The 24,585-nt window shown below is 45.1% G+C and overlaps 1 protein-coding gene across 1 annotated transcript in view; it reads left to right on the top strand.

Annotated features, from left to right (window-relative positions):
- The window catches only part of CCDC34 (coiled-coil domain containing 34), a gene marked incomplete in the record, with an annotated part of 365,523 nt that extends 341,257 nt beyond the window's left edge, over nucleotides 1-24,266 (top strand). Inside the window, 1 exon segment of the mRNA XM_044059167.1 lies at nucleotides 22,883-24,266. Within this exon segment, the coding sequence (XP_043915102.1) occupies nucleotides 22,883-23,112 (230 nt within the window).
- Nucleotides 24,267-24,585: the final 319 nt, after the last annotated feature.

Genomic DNA, 24,585 nt, shown 5'->3' with positions numbered 1-24,585 from the left:
ACAGTATCTAGCTGAGCTGTTGAATAGTGGACTTTCATTTTCCTCTATCAAAATTCATGCCTCAGCCATTTCTGCAGAATACAACACTGATCCACCCTTATTCTCTCACCCACTTTTAAGACCGTTCCTCAGAGGAGCTAAGAATATAAGACCTCCAAGGAAACAACCAATACCAACCTAGGATCTTAACTACATCCTAGAAAAATTAACATTGCCTCCCTTTGAACCAGCTGCCTCAACGGATTTGCAATATTTGTCCTGGAAAACAGCCTTCCTTCTAGCCATTACCTCAGCTCGTAGGGTTTTGGAACTTCAAGCCCTCATGGCTGTGCAGCCCTTTCTCATCTTCCATCAGGACAGGGTTTCCCTATGAACCAACCCTTCATTTATGCCTAAGGTAGTATCCAGGGTAGCTTTAAATCAGCCCATACACTTACCTACCTTTTACCCCAATCCTCAAAACAAAGGGGAAAGGCTGCTACATTCCTTAGACATCCATAGACAGCTACGTTACTATTTGGACAGAACACAGCCCTTCAGGAAATCAGAACAACTTTTTTGTGTCCTATGCTGTAGGAGCTCAAGGGAAGCCAATTTCCAAAAAGACAATTTCAAAATGGATAGGCCATTGCATACGGTTTTGTTACTCCTTTCATGGCAAACCTGTTCCTACAGGCATCAGATCCCACTCAAGGGCCACAGCTACCTCTACAGCCTTCCTCAGAGGAGTCCCTACCAAAGATATTTTGGAGGCAGCCACTTGGAGTTCTGTGCATACCTTCACAAAACACTACCACCTGCCTTTATATTCCAAGACTAGAGCAGGCTTTGCCACTGCTGTGTTGCAGGGCATTCTGGCTGCTCCCAGTTCCACCTAGTGCCTACCACCCTGTACGTAGCTTTGGGATTCTACCCATCTGTGATTACTGCAGCTGTATGCACGATGAACATAGTACAGATGTCCTTCAAGGATGCATCTGCAGTCATAACATATGGGTTGTCCTGCCTCAGGCAGCCCTTCGGTCGGCCGGATTCCAAAGTCTGGGTCTGGCCTCGGCTGATGTCGCACTTTCCCCGACGTCAGAGCGTCTGGGGTATAAAAGCATCAGCCGACGCCATTTTCCTCAGTCTTTCTTGTCGCGCGGTGCCCGAAGCAGAAGCTGTTCGCAAGTGCCAGTCGGTCAGATCCAGTGAATTCAGCTACTGAAGACTTCGAAAAAAGCTAAGTACCCCGTTGGGGACTCTTTCTTGCCTCAGCCGATGTCAGACAAAGTAAATAATTGTTTAACTTGTGGGAAACAAATACCTCATAAGGATTTCCATTCCTACTGCCTTCCTTGCTTAGGCCCAGACCACGACGTATCGGCCTGTTTAGCCTGTGCTTCCTTCAACCAACGAACTCTTAGACGTCGGTCGGAGTTTGCAGAGGAATTTTTTGGAGCCGCTTTTGCTTATAAAATGCCGTCGGAGACTCCGACTTCGCATATGGTCAAAAAATGCAAGGAAAAGGACAGACACTCGCGGCCCGCGGTTTCGGCTAAAACCACGGCTAGGCCTACCGCAAGTGCCTCGGTTTCGGCCGAAACAGAGTCCTCGGAGATCCTTCTTCAGTAACCATACTTCCGACCACCGAGGCCCGGGAGGCCCCGGCTGAGTCGGCTTCAGAACTTCCTACTGAAACCAGTGTTCAGGAAATGTCCGACACCATACCTTTGGACATTTCTACTCCTGCACGTGGGGCTGCTAGGCCCCCTGCTTCCATGTCCATTAAGGCCTTTTCAAGGGCTAAAGCTGCCAAACTTTCTAAAGCTTTGCCTGCCAAACCTACCTCCCAGAGGCCTTCCTCCTCTTCACAGATCCTCAGCCTTGCTGAGGACCTTATTTCCTTAATCAGGGGTTCACAACCTCACCCAGACAGGGCCTCTCAACCTCCTCCAGACAAAAGGCCCAGGACTGACCCCTCTGACCCACACTCCTCAGATGATTCCACGGATGGATCTGAGTTGTCAGACCACCAGGAGGGGGCTTACTCGCCTTATGAGGATTCAGATGCTGAGGAATCTATCCCTTCGGCCTCCCCTCCTGAAGAGTTTTCCTTTGGTGAGACTCTACACTCCATGAGAGAGCATTTTCAATGGCAAGGTCAGGATTTCTCTGATTCTAGAAAAAGATTAAGGACCTTTTTTGCATTTGCCTCAGCATAGGCCCTTAGCTATACCTCATGTTCTGAATGTAATTGATGATGTGTACAATGATGTCAGTACAGCCCCTGATACTCTTCCTCCGGCCCCTGCCAAACCTGACAGATACTACAGGGTCCCGGATTCTCATTTCCATCTGTATAAAGCCCATTCTGCAGACCCAGAAACTATTTCTCAGGGCCCTAAAGGGGTTGCGGCCGCTACTGCCAAAAATCCTCTACCCTCTGAAAGAGAGACTAGAGCTTTAGAGAGATGGGGAAAGAAGGTGTATACTTATGCAACTCTTTCTGTCAGGGCATTAAACTGTCAATTTCATATGATACAGTACCAAGAGTATTTGTTAGATGAACTGAATAAAAAACTTTCTTCTCCTGAACCCCTAGACCGTAAATCCCTTCAGGATTTGGTACACAACTCACTACAGGTTAGTAATCATTTCTTAAAATGTGGCTATGATGCACTGGAGGCTTCATTTAGATCAGCTATGACTGGGGCAGTTATTCGTAGGCATGCCTGGCTGAAGGAGCAATCTTTGCCAGACCATGTCAAAGCTAAACTCCTGGATGCTCCAATGGAGAAACAAAATTTATTTGACTCCTCTGCACAGGAGATCTTAAAGGTTGAAGAAAAGGCAAAATCTGTGCAAACAGTTAAAGATTTCCTGCAAGTTCAACCACCGAGATTCAGCAGAAACTAGCCTACTAAGAACTGGTCCTTTCCAGACTCGGACAGAGCCCAGAGAGGCAGGAACAGGCGCCCTAGAGGCAGAGGTCAATCGAAGGGCTCCTACAGAGGCCGTCAGTGGCAGCCTGCCAACCAGAGAAGTAGTGCAACAACAACAACCACTACACCAGGACAGGCTCAATGACTTAACTCTGATTCCGCCTACCAGGGATCAACTGGAAGCACCCTTGGGCGGAAAGCTGGCTTTATTCTCAAAAAACTGGCATTACATTACAAAGGATACATGGACACTGCAAATAATAGACAAGGGATACAGGTTCCACTTCCACACTTTGCCAAAAAGAAGCGGAATGCCAAACCTTCCACCAAATCAGAGGGCAGAGGCTTTAAGACAAATCATCAATTTACTTCAGATGAAAGCTGTAGAAAAGGTACCATGTTCAGAACAAGGCCAAGGATTTTACTCCATACTATTCCTTGTACCAAGAAAAGAAAATCAATGGATTCCTATTCTCGACCTGTCCGCACTGAACACTTATCTCATTGTGCCAAAATTCAAAATGCTGACCCTACAGCAACTTCTTCCCATGTTGGGCAAGGAGTCTTGGCTGGTGACTCTAGATCTCAAGGAGGCATACCTGCACGTCCCTATTCGACCAAGTTGCAGAAGACACCTCAGATTTCTTACAGGATCAGAGCATTATCAATTCTCAGCATTGCCCTTTGGCTTTTCTACTGCACCCAGAGTATTCACGAAATGCCTGGCATCAGTAATTGCACATTGCAGACTACAGGGAATTCAAATTTACCCATACCTGGACGACTGCCTAATACAAGCGGACAACAAGGAAAATTTGATAAAGGACTTGGCCTACGCCATACACCTGCTACAGACCTTGGGATACACAGTCAACATCCAAAAGTCAAGACTAGTACCATCCCAAAGGATAACCTTTTTGGGTGCAGATCTGGACACAACCACCCAAATGGCCTTTCTCACAGAAGAAAAACAAAAACAACTTCCAGATTACTTCATGATTCTGACAAGACAAACTCAGCTTACTGCAAGGAAAATCCTGCAGGCCCTGGGTTACATGGCATCCTGCATAATTCTAATACCGCATGCCAGGCTGCATATGAGGAAATTACAGTGGTACCTAAGGAGTGTATGGTCTCAACACAGCCACAGTTTAGAAACCATGATACCAATCATTCCATGCCTTCAAAAGAAATTCCTGTGGTGGGCTCAGGCCTGCCAGTCCAACAGAGGGTTGCCTTTCAACAAACCAAAAACAAGGCAGACCATCACCACGGACGCCTCAGACCGAGGATGGGGAGCACACATGGAGGGCAAATGTATCCAAGGCCTATGGCCTCAAGGACAGCTAAGCATGCACATAAACCAAAAGGAAATGCTGGCAGTGAGGCATGCAATCGAGGCATTCAAACCCTTCCTCCAACAAGGACACCTGTTAATAAGGACAGACAACACCACGGTCATGTGGTACATAAACAAGCATGGAGGCACACATTCTTACCCTCTATGCCGGATGGCTATGAATCTGTGGGAACTATGCCCGAATCTCAATATCCAACTACAGTCCCAATTCGTGCCAGGGAAAGAAAATGCACTGGTGGACAGCTTAAGCAGAACTACCATGGATGCACACGAATGAATGCTGCACCCAGACATCTTCCAACTCATAGCAAAGACATGGGGAATGCCGGACATAGATCTGTTCGCCTCCCCACTCAACCATCAACTGAAGACATTCTGCTCAAGGACATACCACCCACAAGCTTGGAGGGTGGACTCTCTCTCTTTCAGTTGGAAAGCCCTAACAGTACATGCCTTCCCACCTCTCCCATTGATGTACAACATTCTACTGAAGATCAGGGAGGAACAGCCAAAAGTGATACTAATAGCTCCGGACTGGCCAAGACAACACTGGTACCCATTATTGAGAAGCATGTCTCAGGCAAAATCATGGCCTCTCCCCCTATGGCCTCTTCTTCTGACGCAGAACAATTTCAAGACCCTGCATCCCAACTTGAAAACATTGCAGCTAACTGCCTGGAAAATTCCCTAAATCCCAATCAAAGTGTTTTATCTCAGAGGGTGAAGGACGTTATCCTGGAGGCTCGCAGGCCTTCCACAAGGAAGACATACTCAGCTAAATGGAAGAGATTTCTCATTTGGAGCACATCAAAAGGCTCAGATGTCACAGTGGCAAACATAACAAGTATCCTAGAATACTTAGCAGAACTGTTCCACAATGGCCTGTCCTATTTTTCCATTAAGATTCATGCTTCAGCAATTTCAGCAGAATACAATGTGGATCCACCTATCTTCTCGCACCCTCTCCTCAGACAATTCCTGAGAGGGATCAAAAATATTAAACCTCCAAGAAGACCCCCTCTACCTGCCTGGGATCTCAACTTTGTGCTGGAGAAACTGACACTTCCTCCTTTTGAACCAGCAGCATCGGCGGATCTACAGTTTCTATCTTGGAAAACTGCATTCCTACTGGCAATCACTTCAGCAAGAAGAGTATCTGAGTTACAAGCATTAATGGCAGTGCAGCCTTTTCTTATTTTCCACCAGGACAGGGTTTCACTAAGAACCAATCCTACTTTTATGCCAAAGGTGGTATCTAGGGTATCCTTGAACCAAGCTATTCACTTGCCTACGTTCTTCCCTAATCCACAGAATAGAGGGGAAAAACTTTTGCACACCCTGGATATGCACAGACAACTACGCTACTACTTGGACAGAACAAAAACTAGCAGAAAAACTGACCAACTTTTTGTAGCATATGCAACTGGGGTGCAAAGAAGAGCAATTTCCAAACAGACAATTTCAAAATGGATAGGAAATTACATTTGATTTTGCTACTCCTTTCATGGAAAGACAGTTCCTGAGAACATCAGGCTTCACTCCACAAGGGCAACGGCCACCACTACAGCCTTCCTACGAGGGGTGGCTACCAAGGACATTTTAGAAGCTGCTACTTGGAGCTCCGTGCATACATTTGCCAAGCATTACAATCTACCTTTATACTCTAGATCCAGAGCAGGGTTTGCTACTGCAGTCCTGCAGGGGATCTTAACTACACCATCCTTTTCTTAGTACCTCCTCCCCCAGATTGGCTATGGTATTCTACCCATATGTTATGACTACAGATGCATCCTTGAAGGACATAGTACAGTTTTGTACCTACCATAAATGTAGATGTCCGATAGGTATGCATCTGCAGTCAGGATTACCCTCCCTCCTTGCCCTCTGTGGTATTCCTTGGGTTCTTACCCCTCTTTTAGCTAGCTGGGGGAATCTATTATGGTGTATTTGTTTGTTTATACATGTATATAATTTGCAAATGTTTGGAACTTTTCAGCATTTATCCAAATTTAGCCTTCCTAGAGGGCACTTGGCATCTGGGGCAAGAAAAACTGAGGAAAATGGCGTCGGCTGGTGCTTTTATACCCCCGACGCTCTGGCCTCGGGGAAAGTGCGACATCAGCCGAGGCCAGACCCAGACTTTGGAATCCGGCCGACCGAAGGGCTGCCTAAGGCAGGACAACCCATATGTTATGACTGCAGATGCATACCTATCGGACATCTACATTTATGGTAGGTACAAAACTGTACTTTTTGTGCCTACCATAAATGTAGATGTTCGAGTGCTAATACAGCTGCAGTACAGGTTTCCCTCCCTCCTTCCCCTCTTGGTAAAGGCCTAGTGGCTAACACCTCCTCATACAACCTCATTTGGGTTATCCTTCTGTGGTTTATTTGCTTGCAACTACTGTTTTTTGATTAGATTGCATTGCTTGACTATATATATATATATATATACATATATATATATATATATATATATATATATATATATATATATATATATATAATTTATGTATTGCCTTCCTTCTGGGGGCACCTGACATCTGGGGCAAGAAAGACTGAAGAATATGGTGTCTGCTGTGTCTTATATACCCCTGTCGCACTGACGTCAGGAAAGAAAGCGACGACAACCGACGCCGGACCTAGACTTTGGAATTCGGCCGACCGAGGACCCGCCTGACGGCAGAGAACCCATCTGTGATTACTGCAGCTGTATTAGCACTCGACCATCTACATTTATGGTAGGTACAAAACTGTACTTTACTTGTTTCCATTTCAGACATAAAACTAGGAAAACCTGTTGCCAAAATGACTCTAACCAGATGGCTTATGGATTATATTTCTTACATATACAATAAATTGGACATTTTTTTTATCAAAACCATTGTAAAGCTCATTCCACTAGAGCCATGTCTACGTATTCAGTCTTCCAGTCTGGAGCTTCTGTGAATGACATTTGTGCTGCAGCTACTTGGGCTACTCCCCACACATTTGTTACCCATTACAAATGAGATATGGTCTCCAGGGGTAGAGCATCATTTGGTTCAATGGTGCTCAGGGATGCTCTTCCTCGAGTCCACCTGTGGATGTAGGTAGCTGGGGACTGCCCCATAGGTTGAGGACAGAATGAAAATTCACAACAGCAGATAAAGAAGTTATGTACTCACCACAAAGTTCCATCTGTGTTGTCCATTTTCATTCTTCATCTCCCCTCCCACTAAACCCATGGCCTCTAGTCTCCTGGAAGAGTGAGTGTTTTTCTGATTTATTCCACTTCCTTGGAAAGTGGCTCCACATATAGTCTTCATCTGTAATTCAATATTATTTTTCTGCTGATATTAGCAAACAAGATCTGAGGTACCTGGGGTTAGTGCATTGTTGGTAAGGGAGTAGCTTGAGAGTTTTCTGGTTGCCACAAGCTTTTGCAACAGCCAAGTCATATCCAAGGGATGGGATCCAAAACTATAAGATGAGGAAGAATGAAAATGGACAATACAGATGAAACGTTATGGTGAATACATAACTTTTTTTTGTTTTATTTTTCTCAACATGCAGGGCTAGCTTTGCTAGGACCATTCTTCAGAGACTTCTGGATCTATATACTTCCTTCTCTAAGGTTAGGTAGGCTTTGGTAATTAACTCATCTGATGTCAATCTTCATTTCATCCTTGACTGATGGGTTCTGTTCCAATACCTGAACTGACTTAGCCAGTACCACTCTAGAGCTTCACCTTTATCCACAATCTCTCTCACAATTACCTCCGATCCCGTTTGCCACTTCTATGAATCGGTCACATTTCCCAATGCTCTTGAGTTTCAGTGGGTTTAGGTAAATTCTTATTTCTCAGAGATTTTTCTTTTTTTCTTAATTGCTGTGTACTTGTAGGAAAAAAACATATTGTTTATATTCTTTCCCCTTCCACGCGAGTGTATTCTCTCTAACTGTTATTGTAGATAGTTACCCTACATCTCTCGCTTTTAATCTTCTCTATTCTTAATTTGATATCCCATCCCCATGCATGTTAGTGTACTTAAACTATCATCATTGATGGTTTACTTTCCTTTCACATCTTTCCGTCAGGAAAAAAAAAACTTTCCACTCTCCTAGTATATTTCTTTTTCTGTGTGGGTGCGAGTGTGAGTGACTATCTTCCAGCTATATTTTTCCTTGCTGAAATGGCTGAGAAGCTTAAGACCCCTTCTGGTTTTAAGTGCCAAGTGCTACCACAAGATTCCATCTTCTGATTTCCATTCACTGTGTGTATATTGCTTGGTTCCAGTACACCCGCAGGACGAGTGTAGCATATGCCATGGGTTCAGTCATAGAGCCCTTGTTGAAAGATTGAACAAACATATTTTGAAAGGTTTGCTTACTTCGGCCTTCATTGAAGCCGTATCTATGGTGAAAAATCAAAAACTGATATTTCTTCCCCTCCATCCTCATCTTCAGTGGACAAAGGGAAAAGAGGACTCTTTCATTTCTGACCGCTCCATCAGTTCCAGAGCCTAAGAAATTGAAACCCTTTGTTCCAAAATTACCTGCAGAACTGGGAAGCCTCTGGCTGTAAACCACTAGTGTCAGTTATTACCCCAACACCAATAGTTGGTTCAAGTCCTTTGATAGTGAAGGCCCTGGTGCAGGAAAAAATTGTTGCTTCACCTACTGTAACAAAAGACATTTTTCCAAGAACAACTTATTCACCCTCAATTGACCCTTTCACTGCAGAGCTTCCAGAAGTTTTCCTGTAGACGTCCAAGTCTCCTTCATCCGCATCTATCTGCTCCACCAAAAGTCTTTCCGAACTCGATGTGCAGAGGCCGGTAAATTAAAATTTTGTAGGCTAGAGGACTTTCAGGCCTCCTTTCAGGTCCGACCTCTTTGGGTCTTGGAACCAAACCTTCTTATACTCAGTTGACTACTCTTCCTCTAACCTCCGAGGTCTTAGAGTCTTCTGTTCCAGATCTCCTGGGACTGACTGTGCCGGTTCCTGAGGTCTTCACATCTTTGGAACTTGAGTTATTAGGTGGCATCAGAACCGGAGAACTCTTGGAGCCGCAGCCTCCCTTTCAGTTCCAGGGGATAGGACTCAGGTTTTTTGGAGCCATCCTTGCTCCTCGGGGCTTTGGCTCGAGTTAGTTTGGCTCCGACTTCTGTCTCAAGGGTTGGTTCTTCGAAGCAGGGAGTGACCCTGGTTCCGAGGCAGTCTCTCTGTTCCGGGCTCCCTTTCCTCTTCAGGGGGGCCGGCCTTCAAGGAAATGGAGAGGGCCCTCTAACAATGACTCAGTACCTTCCCCCTTGGAAAAGGTACCCCCCCTCTAGTTCTATTAATTCTTCTGCCTCTCCTGTGAGACAGCGGGTGCTGAAGTTTCAGGTGTCTCAGACTCTGGTTCTTTTGCAGCTGGAACTCCCAAAACCCTTCATTGGAGTAATCTGTTTACCTGGAGGCTTTCGGCACCCAACTGTCTACTTTTTGGGTGACACCACTCGCTGATGAAGTCATTCAGTTGATTTCACAGCCAATGTGGAAGACTCTGGACACCACCGAACCCATTCCCAAATGGCTGGATAAAATATCTATCCAGGAGGATAAACAGTCCTGGGCCAAAGAATGAACTGTTGATGCCATGGTTATGTCAGCTGCCACTAAAAGGAACTTGCTGAGGAGAGCTTATCTGTACATCAGCCCAACAGAGCATCATCAACCTTCGCTATAAGGTCTTTGAATTTCTTGGCACACATCACAAGACTTCACCGGGATCTGATTAAGGAATTGTCAGATATCCTGGCAGAAGCTGTAGCTGAGGGAGCCTGAGATAGTGGCTTCCCAGCTAGCCACCCTGGAGTCTGTGTAATTGGTCCATGAGCCTAACAGCACATGCAGCTGAAGGGAATTCCTGAGCAGTGGATACAGGAGTAGCCATAAGGAGACGCGCCTGAATGCGCTTATGTGACTTTGCAGAACCATTCAAGTCTTGTTTAGTTAATGCTGCCTTTGGAACATCATTGTTTGGCCTGAAAGTGGAAGAGACTTTCCAGGTGTGAGAAGGATGGTAAGACCCTTTCTACTGTAGGTGTACGTGTCTCCATCCCCAAAGGTCCTATTGTAGGAACCAGAGGAGTGGTGGGAAAATGTGCTTCAAAAATTCCCCCGAGGACCTTTCTAAGATGCACATGGAGGGAGTTCCCCCAGGGCCAGAGGGGGGAACCAGAACAGAAGATGCCACCCTTGTGGCAGAGGTGGTTCACAAAACCAGGGCTTCAGGGATTCCTTTCCAGGGAAACCCTTTCAGCACTCATTAACAGAGGCCCTATTGTCTTCCTGTGGAGGCAGTCAAAGAACACTTGTCCTTGCGACTAAACACCTGGCTTAACATAAGATGTTATGTGATCCTATCTCGCCTACATTCTGTACTGATGGGTTCGGAGCTGATCCTCGGCTCCAACTCTGCACGCTATACTATAGAGCGAAGTCTCTAATTGGCTGAGCTATTCTACATCCCAGGATGCACCACCACTACTTCCCCAGGTCTCGTTTGCCGCTTGACAGCAATAGACGTGGTCTCGACTTGGCTGGGCTAAGTACTCTTTACTGACTAATTTTCTGTCAGAATTTTGCTAATTTTTCAACCAAAAGCTGTTTTAACAGCTACTAAATGCTTTTTGAGGAGTTTGTGTGAGTTTGAAGTTGTGTGGATTTGTTGTTAGCGTTAGGTTCCCGCTTAAATCAGGGATTTCCTCGCTCTATTTCAAGCATTTTTGTCACAAAATTTTGTTTCTTGGTATTTGTTCTATTAAACGTCAAGGTTCCGTTTTATTTAGAGGGCCTTGCCTCTCAGAGCTGTGTTACAGTTTTAGCCTATCCTGTTTAAATTAGAGGGATTTGGCATCTCTGTGTGGTAGTGTTTCTGATTTTTGGTTGTGTGTATTTGTAGTGATGTCAAGGAACATAGGCCTTCGGGTTTAAAAATGTACCAAGTGTGGGTACAAGATGTCAATCACAGATGATCACTCTCTATGTGTTTATTGCTTAGGCCCTAAGCACCTTCAAGAGTCGTGCAGTGTATGCCACGCTTTTTCTTCTCGTGTCCTCCAAGAGAGGAAAAACAAATTGATATTGAAGGGGCTTATCACCCCTTCTTTTGAGGAGGCTTTATCTTCTTCCCCCTCTCCTTCCAAGAAGAAGAAGTCTTCGGCTCCGACCAGTCCGTCGGAGCCGACAGCAAAGAAATCAAGGCAGGCTTCTCCGTCGGCTCCACGGACTTCGGAGCCGAGGTCGGAACGGTCTGCCTCGATGCCTCCAGTCTCGACTCCTCTGTCTTCGGAGCCGAGTGCTCGAGCATCGAGAGGCAGGTCACCTTCTCAGGCTCCATTGGTTTCGGAGCCGAGAAAGGTCGCTCGCTCAGACTCTTCTACCTCGGCGCCGAAGTCCCCGTCGGCTCCGAGGGAAATTACTGTGCTGGTGGAATCTCCCTCGGCGCCGATATTACTTGAGACTATTCGGAGCCGGTCCCCTAGTCTTTCGGAACCGGTGGAGAAGTCAACTCGGGCCCGATCGGTCTCTTTTCGGTCCTCGAGAATGTCCGATTCGGATATAGACAGGGTGCTTCAAAGGCTGTTCCAGTCTCCAGTTTTCCAAAAGTTAGTCTCTGCTCCAGCCCAGTCTGCTCCGGAGCCGATTGTCCACCCTGTTGTATTGGTTCCTCCTCCAACAGCCTCGGCATCGTTGGAGTCTGTGCTGGTGGAGCCAGTGGAGGTTCTCTGGTCGGCTCCGACCCTTACTCCAACCCGACCTTCGGGTCGGAGTTCGGTACACGGACCTCCTCGATCGGCCCCGGGGGTGACGCTTCGGGTCCGATGCTTTCGGTTCCGAGTCTCCCTCTCGGTGCGTCTGCTGCGGGAGTGCCTTCTACTGTTGTGGCCTCGGGGGTCGGACCTTCCCAGGACTCAGGGGGGGGGGGTCCGGCCTTCAGGGCCATGAGGAGTGCTTTAGCCAAATCCTCCTTGGCTACCTCCACCATCTCTCCGGCACCTTCCCTTGGCACGGAGACTTGTTCCTTTGTTGTCCCCCTGTCTCAAGACAGCGGAGGCCTGAGGTCACCCCCATTGGGGATTCCTCCCTTCCTGGGGGTCCTTCCGAGGCTTCTTCGGAGGAACCTCCCAAGAAGAGACAGTGTACGAGGAAGCACGTCGACTCGCCTGATGAGTCTCTCACCTCGGACACTGACCTAGATGATGCGGAGGGGTCCCCCAAGTCGTCCTCGGATGATGTCTCCTTTGTGGACATCTTAGAAGTCCTCAAGCAACGAGGCGACTGGCAGTCCAAACCCCCTTCCGCTGAGGAGTCGGTATTCCTCAAGGCCTTCGGGGCTCAGCCTTCCGCATCCTGTGTGTCTCTGCCCTTCGATGAGCTCCTGGATTTGATCTCTCGAAGGGCATGGGAGCACCCGGATTCTGTGGAACCGGTGCCAGCTCGCCCAAATAAATTTCTGTCAGCCCCCCCTGAAAAGGAATTCTAATCCGAAGGTGTGGCCGTAGATGCTCTGGTGGTGGCATCTGCTACCCAGCAAGATGTGGCAGAGGCTTCGACGTCCGTCCATCCTCCTAATAAAGAGTCCAGGAGTATGGATCGGTACGGGAAGCGCACCCTTACTTCAGCAGCCTTTACTTTAAGGTCTCTGAATTACCTGACGCACTTCACCAGACTTCAGAGGGATCTGGTCAAGGAACTTTCAGATACCCTCTCTGGTAACCTACCTGAGCAGTTGGCCCAGACGGTTAGCTCTCAGTTGGCTACTCTATCATCAGTATCGAACTTGTCCATGAGGCTCATTTCATATGCGACCGAAGGGGCGAGTAGAGCAGCGGGTACAGGTGTTGCTCTACGGAGACCAGCCTGGCTCCGCCTGTATCATTTTGCGGAGGCCTTCAAGTCTTCCTTTGCCGACGCTCCCTTTGATGGGTCCTCCTTGTTTGGACCCAAGGTAAAGGACACCTTGACCCGCTGTGAACAAGAGGGTAAGACTTTGACTGCCGTAGGGGCACGGTTTTCCTCTCCCTTCTGGCCTTATCCCAAGGCTAGAAGAGGGGGGAAAATGTGGTTCCGCAAATCTCAGAAGACTTACCCCTCACAGCAGGATGATCCCTCTTCTAGAGGCAGAGGAGGGGGAAATTTTAAAGGAAGATGCCATCCCAGAGGTGGCAGAGGCCCCCGCAACACTGGAGACCGTGAGTCCTTTCGTGGCTCCTCAACCTTCCAGCATCCCTGAAGGATTGCCCGACTGCGCCGCTCCGGAGCCAGTCGGGGTCATTCGAGGCACCTAAAGGCCTGGGAGAATATCACTCAGGACTGATGGGTGCTCCGGATCATTGCCGGAGGTTACAACATCCCTTTTTCTCAGCCCCCCCCCCCCACCATCATGGAAAATCCCGGCCCCACCACCCAGGCAACGGGATCTCGCAGCCATCGAAATTTCAAAGCTGCTTCAAAAAGGAGTCATCCAACCGGTCCCCAAAGACCAGACCGGATTAGGGACTTACTCAAGATTCTTTTTGGTGCCAAAAAAGACCGGGGACATGAGGCCCATCTTGGATCTCAGCAAACTCAACCATTCTGTCAAGAAGTCCAAGTTCCGGATGGTCACCTTACAATCCATTCTCCCGCTGCTGGAGGAAGGTGTTTGGATGTGCTCCATAGATCTCAAGGACGCCTATTATCATATCCTGATAGATCAGGCGTCCAGGAGACACTTGCGCTTCAGCCTGGGAGACGGTCATTTCCAGTTCCATGCACTGCCCTTTGGTCTCACCACAGCCCCCAGGGTGTTCACCAAATGTTTGGCGGTGGTGACTGCTCACCTGAGAAGTCTAGGATTCCAGGTGTTTCCATACCTAGACGACTGTCTCCTAACTGCCACTTCCAGGCGTCTACTCTTACAGAACCTAGCAGCCACTATATCTCTGGGCAACTCCCTAGGAATCACCTTCAATTGGGAAAAGTCTGTGTTGCTGCCATCTCAGCGCATACGATTTATCGGAGTAGAGATAGACTAAAAGCAAATGCGGGTCTATCTTCCTACAGAGAGGATAGAAATATTACAGTCTCAAGTCCGAGCATTGCTCTTCAAACGCCGAGCCCCAGCCAGGATGGTCCTGCAACTGTTGGGTTCCATGTCGGCTACCGTTCTCCTAGTTCCCTTAGCAAGATTGCATATGAGGATTCTCCAGTGGCTCCTGTCAGTCCAGTGGTCATATCAGGATCTCCCTCTGTCACCTCATTATGATCACGGAGACGTGCAAACAGGACCTCCGTTGGTGGCTTCTTTTCTCCAACCTGGATCAGGGGCGACCCTTCGTTCCTCCACCTCCAGTGGCCACTTTGACTACGGACGCCTCCCAGACTGGGTGGGGGGGACATTACCTGGGCAGGTCAGTCCAAGGCAAGTGGCACCCTGACGAGAGTTCCCTCCACATCAACATACTGGAAATGAGGGCGGTGCTTCTATCGCTACAAGCACTACACAGTTACCTCCCCCAGGGCATGATTGCCGTTCAGTCCGACAACATGTCAGTAGTCTGGTACCTGAACAAGCAGGGAGGGACCAGGTCCTACCCCCTCTGCAGAGAGGCCATGAAAGTATGGGATCGGACTATTGCAACCAATCGTTTCTTGGTAGCAACACACATTCCGGGGAGATCCAATGTGATAGCCAACAGACTGAGCAGAACTATTCTCTCCCCGCACGAGTGGTCTCTGAATGACAGAGTGGCAACTCAGATCTTCAGAAGATGGGGAACTCCTTGTTGCGACCTCTTTGCAACTCCTCTCAACACGAAATGTCTACAGTTCTTCTCTCTCACCCCAGTTCCGGGTGGGATTCCCAAGGACGCCCTAGTCCAAGCTTGGCCCACTGGCCTACTGTACGCCTTTCCACCGGTTCCCCTTCTTCCCAGGGTGATCCAGAAGGCGATTCACTTGCAGTGCAAGATGATTTTAGTTGCCCCATACTGGCCTAGTCAAGTCTGGCTGCCTTTTCTTTGGAAATACGCACTGGACGGTCCATGGTTCCTGGACCAGGTTCCAGACCTCTTGATCCACCAGTCGGGACAGCTTCATCAGTCCCTTCACTCGTTGAGGTTAACAGCTTGGCTCCTCCACTTCCGACCATAGTCAGGAACCAGGTTTTGGACTCGGAAGTCATACATATCTTGTCCTCGGCCCACAAGAATTCGACTAAAAAAATGTATAACAGCAAATGGAAGAGATTCGCCATTTGGGCCCAACTCCGGGGGTTAGATCCCATTACTGCCCCGATGTCAGAAGTTTTGAAATTTTTAGCTTCCTTATTCAATCAAGGTTCTTCGGTCTCTACCATTAAGGTTCAATTGGCAGCTATTTCTAATTTTCATGAAAGTATAGACCTACCTTTGATGAGCAATAAGTTGTGTAAAGCCTTCATGAAAGGTGCTGGGCTGCTACAACCTCCGATTTCTCATCCCGCTCCACCGTGGGATCTTAATTTCGTTTTAGGTGCTTTGACCTCTTCCCCCTTCGAACCGGCAGCAACTTGTGACTTGAAATTTCTTTCTTGGAAGACAGCTTTTTTGGTGGCAATTACATCAGCCAGAAGAGTTTTGGAACTTCAAGCCCTATGTGTCAAACCACCGTACCTGGTTTTTCACAAGGATAGAGTATCCCTCAGGCCTAATCCATCCTTTGTTCCCAAAGTTTGTTCTAGTTTTTGTCTTCAACAGTCATTGGAACTCCCAGTTTTCTTCCCAAATTACTCAGACAGAGCAAAATACATCTTCCATTCTTGGGATGTTCACAGGCAATTGCGTTTCTACCTAGATAGGACGCACCAAACACTGAAAACAGATCAGTTGTTTGTGTCCTTTTTGGACAATAAATTGGGCAAAGCCGTCACGAAGGTCACTATTGCCAAGTGGATCAGAGACTGTATCAGTCATACTTACCTTCTTTCTAATAGAGAGCTTACAACCACTGTGAAAGCTCATTCTACAAGGGCTATGGCTACTTCGACAGCCTTTCATTCCAAGCTTGCCATTAGTGACATTTGTGCTGCGGCTACCTGGTCTTCTCCTCACACCTTCATTTCTCATTACAAATTGGATGTGGCATCTAGGGCGAGCTTCCTTGGTTCCACAGTTCTCAGGAGTGTTTTCCAGTGAGCCACCCAGGAATCAGGTGCTAGGGACGCTGTCCCATCAGTACAGAATGTAGGCGAGATAGGATCACATAACATCTTTTAGTTATGTACTTACCATAACTTTAGATGTTTGGGATCCATCTCGCCAACATTCCTAATAACCCAACCTCCTTCCCCCTGCCTTGGAGATCAGAAGAGACCGGACGGTTCAGTTTAGCCGTTTCATCTTGAAACACCTGGCAATGTTATTTCAACTGTCTATGAGTGTGTGCATGTGTGCGGACAAACAAGATCTGGGGAAGTAGTGGTGGTGCATCCTGGGATGTAGAATAGCTCAGCCAATTAGAGACTTCGCTCTATAGTATAGCGTGCCGAGTCGGAGCCGAGGATCGGCTCCGAACCCATCAGTACAGAATGTAGGCGAGATGGATCCCAAACATCTAAAGCTATGGTAAGTACATAACTAAAAGATTCCTGGGTGCAACAGATTGTATCCAGAGGCTATATGATTCCCTCTTCTCATCCTCCCTGCACACAAGAAAATCCCCAGTGTTTCACTCAATCAGAGGGACTCAGCATTGCAAGAAATTCAAAAACTGCTGGACAACATAGTCATCCAAGAAGTTCCACCAGACTAGAAAGGATCAGGAACCTACTAAAGATTATTTTTAGTACCAAAAAAGACAGGGGACTGGAGACTGATTTTTGGATCTCAGTGGTGAACACATCAGTGTGGCAAACAAAGTTTCGGATAGTCACGGTACAGTCAATTCTTCCATTTCTGAAGAAAGATGGTTGTGCTCGAAAGATCTCCAGGATGCGTATTACCACATAAAAATTGACAAACACTCCAGGAAATTCCTCTGCTTCCAGCTGGGAGCCAGTCATTACCAATTCAGAGTACTGCCCTATAGTATACACCAAATGCATGGCAGTAGTAGCTGCTCACTTGAGACTGCAAAGATTCCGGGTATTTCCGTACTTGTTCTGACTCATAACCGCTTCAACCAGGCATTAGTTAATAGTAGCCAGAGATTACACGCTCGATATCTGTGCCCATCTGTGGATTACAGTAAATCTCGAGAAATCCCATTTGACGCCAATGTGCAAAGTTTGGAATTCATAAGGACTGTACTAAATGAGGAGACCACTATAGCATCCCTTCCTCCACAGAGGATTCGAAGAATTATGGTACAAGTTCAAAAGATAATCCGCAGAAAGAGAGTTTCCTGCATGACTAGTTTTGTGAGCTCTAGGGTCAATGGCAGCATCAATAACTCTAGTACCTCTAGCCAGGTTTCATATGAGAATTCTGCAATGGCTTCTCAGTGGTGTATTCTTCACCACCCTTTGTAAGACCAAATTCTTATCACCAGTTATTCAAAAAGGATCTTTGGTGGGTGGATTCTGATCAAATTCTCCACAGTAACCCTTTTGTTTTTGTTTATGGCTGGGAGCCAGTCTTTACTAATTAAGAGTACTGCCCTTTCCTGTACACCAATTGCATGGTAGTAGTAGCCGCTCACTTGAGATTGCAAGGATTCCTGGTGTTTATGTGCTTGCATGACTGGCTCATAACTGCTTTGACACCACCCAGATTTGGTGGTGGGGGACATTTTGTTGAGAAGCCCTGAGTGTGTGGCAATGGGCGGTCTCTTCCAACCACTTTCTAATAGCAATGCACATTCTAGGGAGTTCCAGCGTGATTGCAGACAAGCTGAGCAGATGTATCCTTCAGTCTCATGAGTGATCTCTCAATCCAAAAGTGGCGAAATTGATATTCATTCAGTGGGGTCAACCTAGCTGCGACCTGTTTTCTTCCCTAAACAAGTGCAGCAATTACTTCACCCTGATTCCCCTTCTGGGGAAGTCACCCAGGGACACTGTCCTCTACAATTGGCCCCCCAGTCTTCTGTATGTATTTCCCCTGATACCTCTAATTCTGAAATTCTTACAGAAAGTATCCAACAAATGCTACTACAGTGCTTCCCTTTGATAGCTGGCATCTTGGTTTTTTTTTTTTTTTTGTTTTATTCTTACAGAAAGCCGTAAAGTTGAAAAAGCATAGTAATCATCATTGCACGCTTTTGGCCTCAACAGATTTGGTTCCCCTTCATAGGTAGGTACTAGGCTATATGCCCGAGGGCATTTATAAGCCTAGCCAGAGTGTGTCTGCTTTCGCCCCCACCATTTATTAATTAACTGATGATCTGTCAAGCAGAGCCAATGAAGTGATCCCAGGGGTGTATTTTCTGTTACCCATCCACTCATCAAGGTTTCTCTTGAAGAGTGTTAGTGAGGGGCTCTGCCTGATGTAATTTGGAATTTTGTTCCAAAGCATGGGGAGTCTCTGTGATAGGAATCTATCCCTCCAGCATGTTCTATTTATTGCTGTGGCGAGGTTTAGCTCACTAGAGCGCATGGCTCGCAGTGACTTGGATTTCTTTAGGTGGAGCATGTCCATCAATTCTGAGCTGGACATGGCTTTGTAAGTCAGGCAGAGAGCACCTCTGATTAAGTGATATGCCACTGAGTACAGACGGAGTTTTTTCAGTTGCGATGCATAGGACATATGTTTGAGACCAGTAATCATCTTGGTGAGGTACTTTTGTGGTCTTTCCAGCTGTTGGAAGTGTCTTGTGAGGTACATCCCAAATGGGGCATTGTACTCTATGATGGGTCTATTGACTGATGAGTAGAGGGGCACTATAACCTCTTTATTTCTAGATGTGAACCCTTTAGTAATTAGATGGGCCACATAGGATTTCCTAACTACGTTGGCAAAACGATTGTCAAAGGAGAGATTGCTATCCACCTGGGTCCCCAGATCTCTTATTACTTCTTTTGTATTAAGGGGGTTGCCACCTATGTGGTAATTCATGGGTGTTTTGTATTAAGGGGGCTGCCACCTATGTGGTAATTCATGGGTGTTTTGTTTTTCCCAAATGGGATGATTATGCATTTTTTGGCATTTAGCTTGAGGCCATGACTTTGACACCAGGTGTCCATCTCAGTAAGGCCCTTTTGGAGGATGTCCGTGTCAGCCGGAGAGTCAATTATGGCTCTCAGTTTGCAGTCCTCTGCGAACTTGGTTAGCCATAGTTCTCCTGTGTTTGCCTGTACTTCTGAGACGTATATGCCGAACAGTAGGGGTCCCAGGACCGAGCCTTGCAGGACACTACTTGTGACTAGTTTAGAGTCAGACCTGGAGCCCGCTATTCTTACCGTGTGAGTTCTGTCTATAAGCCAGTTGGACACCCATCTTGTGACGTAGGGGTTTATGTTCAGGCTGGTGAATTTTTCTGTCATGCCCGGAGTGGGGAATGGTGTCGAAAGCCTTGGCGAGGTCAAGGTAGGCTGTGTGAACTACCTTTCCCTCGTTTGTGGCCTTGGTGACTGTCTCGAAGAAGTCAACCAGGTTTAGTAGGCATGATCTGCCCTTAAAGCCAAACTGGGTTGGGTCTTCCTTTGGCCTTATTTGGTTTGACAACTCTGGACCTGGTTCCAGAACATCTTCCCATCCAGACTGACTTCATCTAAACATTTGGAACCTCAAGCAAGCAGCGTGGTTCTTCCATTTCCATTAGTTGCCAGGCATCCTAATATTTCCTCTCCAGTACGCCATATCCTTTTCTTGGTTCATAAAACTTCCACTCGTAAACTATACTCCAGCAAATGGAGAAGGTTGACTGTTTGGGCCCATGAAAAACATATTGATCCCTTTTTGGCTTTGATAGAGCATATTTTAGACTTTTTAGCCTCTCTTTTCCATGCTGGAGCTTCTCCTTCTACCATTAGATTACAATTAGCTGCAATTTCTAATTTCCACGATGGTTTGGAACAACACTGTTTAGCCTCTCATAGACTTTGTAAATAATTTCTAAGAGGCACTCTTGTTAAAACCCCCTTTCAAATGTCCAACACCCCCTTGGGATCTGAACTAAGTGTTGCAGGCCATAATATAGTCTTCACATTCCACAGAGTGCTCAAAGGATCTGAAGTTTTTGTCTTGGATGACGCTGTTTTTGGTAGCCACTACCTCTGCAGAAGAATTTCAGAGATTTGGGTCTTGTCCTGTAAACCCCCCCCCCCTTATCTGATTTTCCACAAGGATAGAGTTTCTTTGCGAACAAATCCCTCCTTTCTTCCCAAGGTAGTGTCCGAGTCTAACATCAATCAATCCATTAGTTTACCAGTTTTCTTTCCAAATTTTTCCAACATAGGGGAATATTCCTTGCATTTAATGATGTTCATAGGCAATTACGTTTCTACATTCACAGAACAATTGGGTAAGCTAGTCAGCAAGGTAACTCTGGCTAAATGGCAGAAAGACTGCATTTTGTTTATTTATAATAAAAATAAATTGACCTTGCCTAGGCCAGTGAAACAAGATCTGCAGCCGCCTTGGCTGTTTTCCACTCTAGAGCTTTGAAGGATATTTGTGCAGCAGCTACTTGGGCTTCTCCCCATAACTTTATTACTCATTACAAATTGGATCTGGTCCCTAGGGGGAAGAGCATCCTTTGGTTTGATGGTGCTCCGGAATATCCTTCCGTGATTCCACTCAAGATTTTAGGTAGCTGGGAACTCTGTGAAGGATAAAATGAAGATTGACAGCATCAGATAAAGAAGTTATGTACTTGGCATAACGTTCCATCTGTGTTTATCCTTGACTTCCCTCCCTCCATTCCCCAACCTTTACAGATTTTGTGGTGGAGCAGATTATATATCCTTGAATTATGATTTTTCAAGTGTAGTAGATACGGCTTCCACTTAATCTTTCTTTGTATCATATATATGTGTGCATATATATATATATATATATATATATATATATATATATATATATATATATATATATGTGTGTGTGTGTGTGTATAATATATATATATGTATATATATATGTATATATATATATATATATATATATATAATATATATATATAATATATATATATAATATATATATATATATATATATATATATAATATATATATACATATAAAAATCTATATACTTTTTTTGCAAACTTGATCTGAGGTAATTGTGAGAGGGATTGTGTTTAAAGGTGAAGCTCGAGAGTTTTTGGCTGGCACGAGCTGTGATAAGAGTCTGTTCCGATATTGGAACCGAACCCCATCTGTCAAGGATAAATGAAGCTAGAGAACACAGAAGGAATGTTATGTTAAGTACATAACTTCTTTATATAGCCTAAAGGCTACTGCAGCATTGGGAATGATGAACATAGTACAGTTGTGTAAGTTGCAGTTACCTATGACAGTAGATGTCTGAATTCCTCACTGCTGCAGTAGCCGTGCACCTACCCTCCATACCCCTATTTTTGTATATAGTTACTTGGGATATTAAAACTGTTGCTTTTTACATGTTTTAGTGGTTCAGGATGAGTATGCTGCTCATTAACCTTTGGACAAGAAAAATCCTGAATTTTTTTTCACTCTAATTTTCCCTCCATAGGGCTGCCAAATCAGCAGGCAGTGTGAAGGTGTGGGAAGGAGCCAGATATTTTGGAAGCTTGCCAGTAGTATCTTGGGTAACTGATATACCCTAAAGGCTACTGCAGCACTGAGGAATTTAAACATCTATTGTTCTAAGTGCAATGTGCACAAGTGTCCTTCTCTTCTCAAAAATCAAATTTCAGTTGAAGATAATTTAATGCTTGCTTGCTCTGACTGCATTACTTGATATGCACTTGTAGCTTTTAATTGTGTACTACCACTGGGATTACCTGTAGTTTGTGGATCATGTTGGGCTTGGTGTATTAGTTAAAGCTGTGTAGTTCACATTGACTTGAGATGTGTTTTTCTTATTTGTGCCACGTGTCTTATAAATGAAATTGGGTACTTAAGAAATATTTAAAGTAGATTTACCTTTGCACGCACTGTACTCTGTGCTACAGGATAGTTTTGGTGTTTGCATCTGGTGGTTTATAGATGATCTGCACTTGTTTTTGCAACCAAAGCAGACTGTGGTGAAGAAAACATATCAGTGTTTCAGTTTTGTAATGTGATGCTTAGAAGTTTGGCAATTTAGCACAAAGGAACAAGACGTGTGCTTTTAATGAAATTCTTCGTGAGATCCTTGGTTTGATTTCCTCAGTCTCTGTTTACCTTGTGTGACCCAAAGCAAGTAATTTAACCAGACAGTGTTCCCCGAGTCTACCCTGAAAAGAGACATTTGTGCTTCTTGGGTTTTCCCACTTAGTGTCAGCCGACTGCTCAAGAAAAGTAAGCAAGATCTAGTACAGGTGCTACATCATGGTGTACCACAAAACAACTTGAGTTTTTTTTTCTCTCTTGGTGAAAGCTTGCAGTTTCCTATTTGTGTTACAGATGCACCTGTGGTGTTTTTTAGTATCAGTGAGACCATTTCCTGAGATTATAATTCGTCTTTATTTCTGATTTGCAGGGTACTATGATTGGAGCTCATATCCTGCACCAAGTTTCTATAATCCAATTCCTTGGAAGCCAATCCATGTTCCTTCCTCAGAAGAGCAATCAAGAAAATTTTCAAAGAAAAAAGGAAGGAAACCAGTGTCCAGCCTCTTATACAGGACTTCCTCAGCAGTAATTTGTAGACCCAAAGACAATCTTAGTGTTAGGACACATCACAGAAATAGGAAGTGCAGTGGATTTTAAGAGTGGAAAATGCTATGTTATTTTAGTTGGCTTTATCAGTAAGGATGAATAAGACTGCTTGTTGCTGACATACAAATAGTCAAGAAGAAAAAAGCTTTTTGCTTCAGTAAATATCGTCAGTAAGCATGCGTTTTGTTAATGTACTCATTTGGAACCTCAGTACTTTGCACTGAAGAATGATTTTTAAAATACATTTTTATCTGTAAAGCCTGACATTAAAATGTTCCAGCCAAACAGCACCACCAAGATAAATAACTGAAACAGATTGTATTATGTAGTGCAGGGTTTGTCAGATAAAAAAGCAGTTCGTTTTGATTATGTATTTTAAATGTGGAATATCAGAACAGGAAATTCAAGTATCAGAAAGTGTAGTTTATTCTGATATGCATTATATAACGCATTGTCCTAAAAGACCAAGATGGCTATTTCAGTACATAACATATAGATGAAGCACCACTTTTGATTTCCTACTCAAAATGTCATATGGAATAGGAGAATAATATTTCTACAGTATCTGTATTACACCTGCATTGCTACCTGTTTCCCATCTTAATGCTATTATTTGGGCTCCATGTCTTTTTGCAGAATAGTGGGTTTGAGCTGGATGGGGTAAATGCTCTGTAGTTGATCTGGGTCCTCATATGTATAATTATTTTTTTATTACTTTGTTTGCTCATTCAGCACATCCATTATCTCACTTAGAACTGCTCTTCTGTGTCCTGTATCTGTCTTTTGTCCTAGCACCTCTGTTATGGTTTGCTGAGAAATGGTGCCTTAAGAAGAACATAGGCAATTTGGTTCTTTGAGACCATAAGATGCTTAATTCGTATTATGCACTCTGAATGCATTTTAATCAGAAGTGTTTAATGGCATATCCTATTTGATAGAAGCATCAGTCTTTTTACAGACAAAGTTAATATTTACAAGAGATTTATAATTTCTGGAAGAGTTTCAAGCAGCCCTTGTAGAGAATTCCCCCCTTTTCTTGGAAGTGTCTTATATGTGACTTGGTCCTACAAATGAAGTGAGAGTAATTCCAATCCTGTTTTAGTTTAGCATTCCTCTCTGCTGAGTAAATTGTTCCTATGGTTGAAATGAATGCAATTGTGCTTTTCTGCGCACTTTTCCTTTTCAAATATAGTCTTTTTTGTGTATGTGCATCTTTATTACAATTTACATTCAGATGATGGATGCCCAGAGAGTTTTCCTTTACTGTCACTGTAGCAGTGAGATTTTGAAGCAGGATGGACACTATTTTTGTGTTTATTTCATATCTCCAGTCTATAAAGCCTTAGATTTCATTATTTGTTTGGAATGCAGTGTTGCCAACATGCACATGAGCAAAGACGACCTTATTGTTTTGCGTAAAATGAAAGTTTGCGCAGGTGTTGTCTGGTCTGAATCCCATCACTGGTAAAAGAAACACCTGACTCATGTTTAAGAATGTGACTGTAGTTCTAAAGTCTTTAGGCA

This window comes from Protopterus annectens, chromosome 17.part0 (genome assembly GCF_019279795.1).
Source record: "Protopterus annectens isolate FY-2018-M chromosome 17.part0, PAN1.0, whole genome shotgun sequence".
NCBI lineage: Eukaryota > Metazoa > Chordata > Ceratodontiformes > Protopteridae > Protopterus > Protopterus annectens.
The sequence above is the reverse complement of the archived record's forward strand: the minus strand, read 5'-3'. Positions and strand labels throughout refer to the sequence as shown.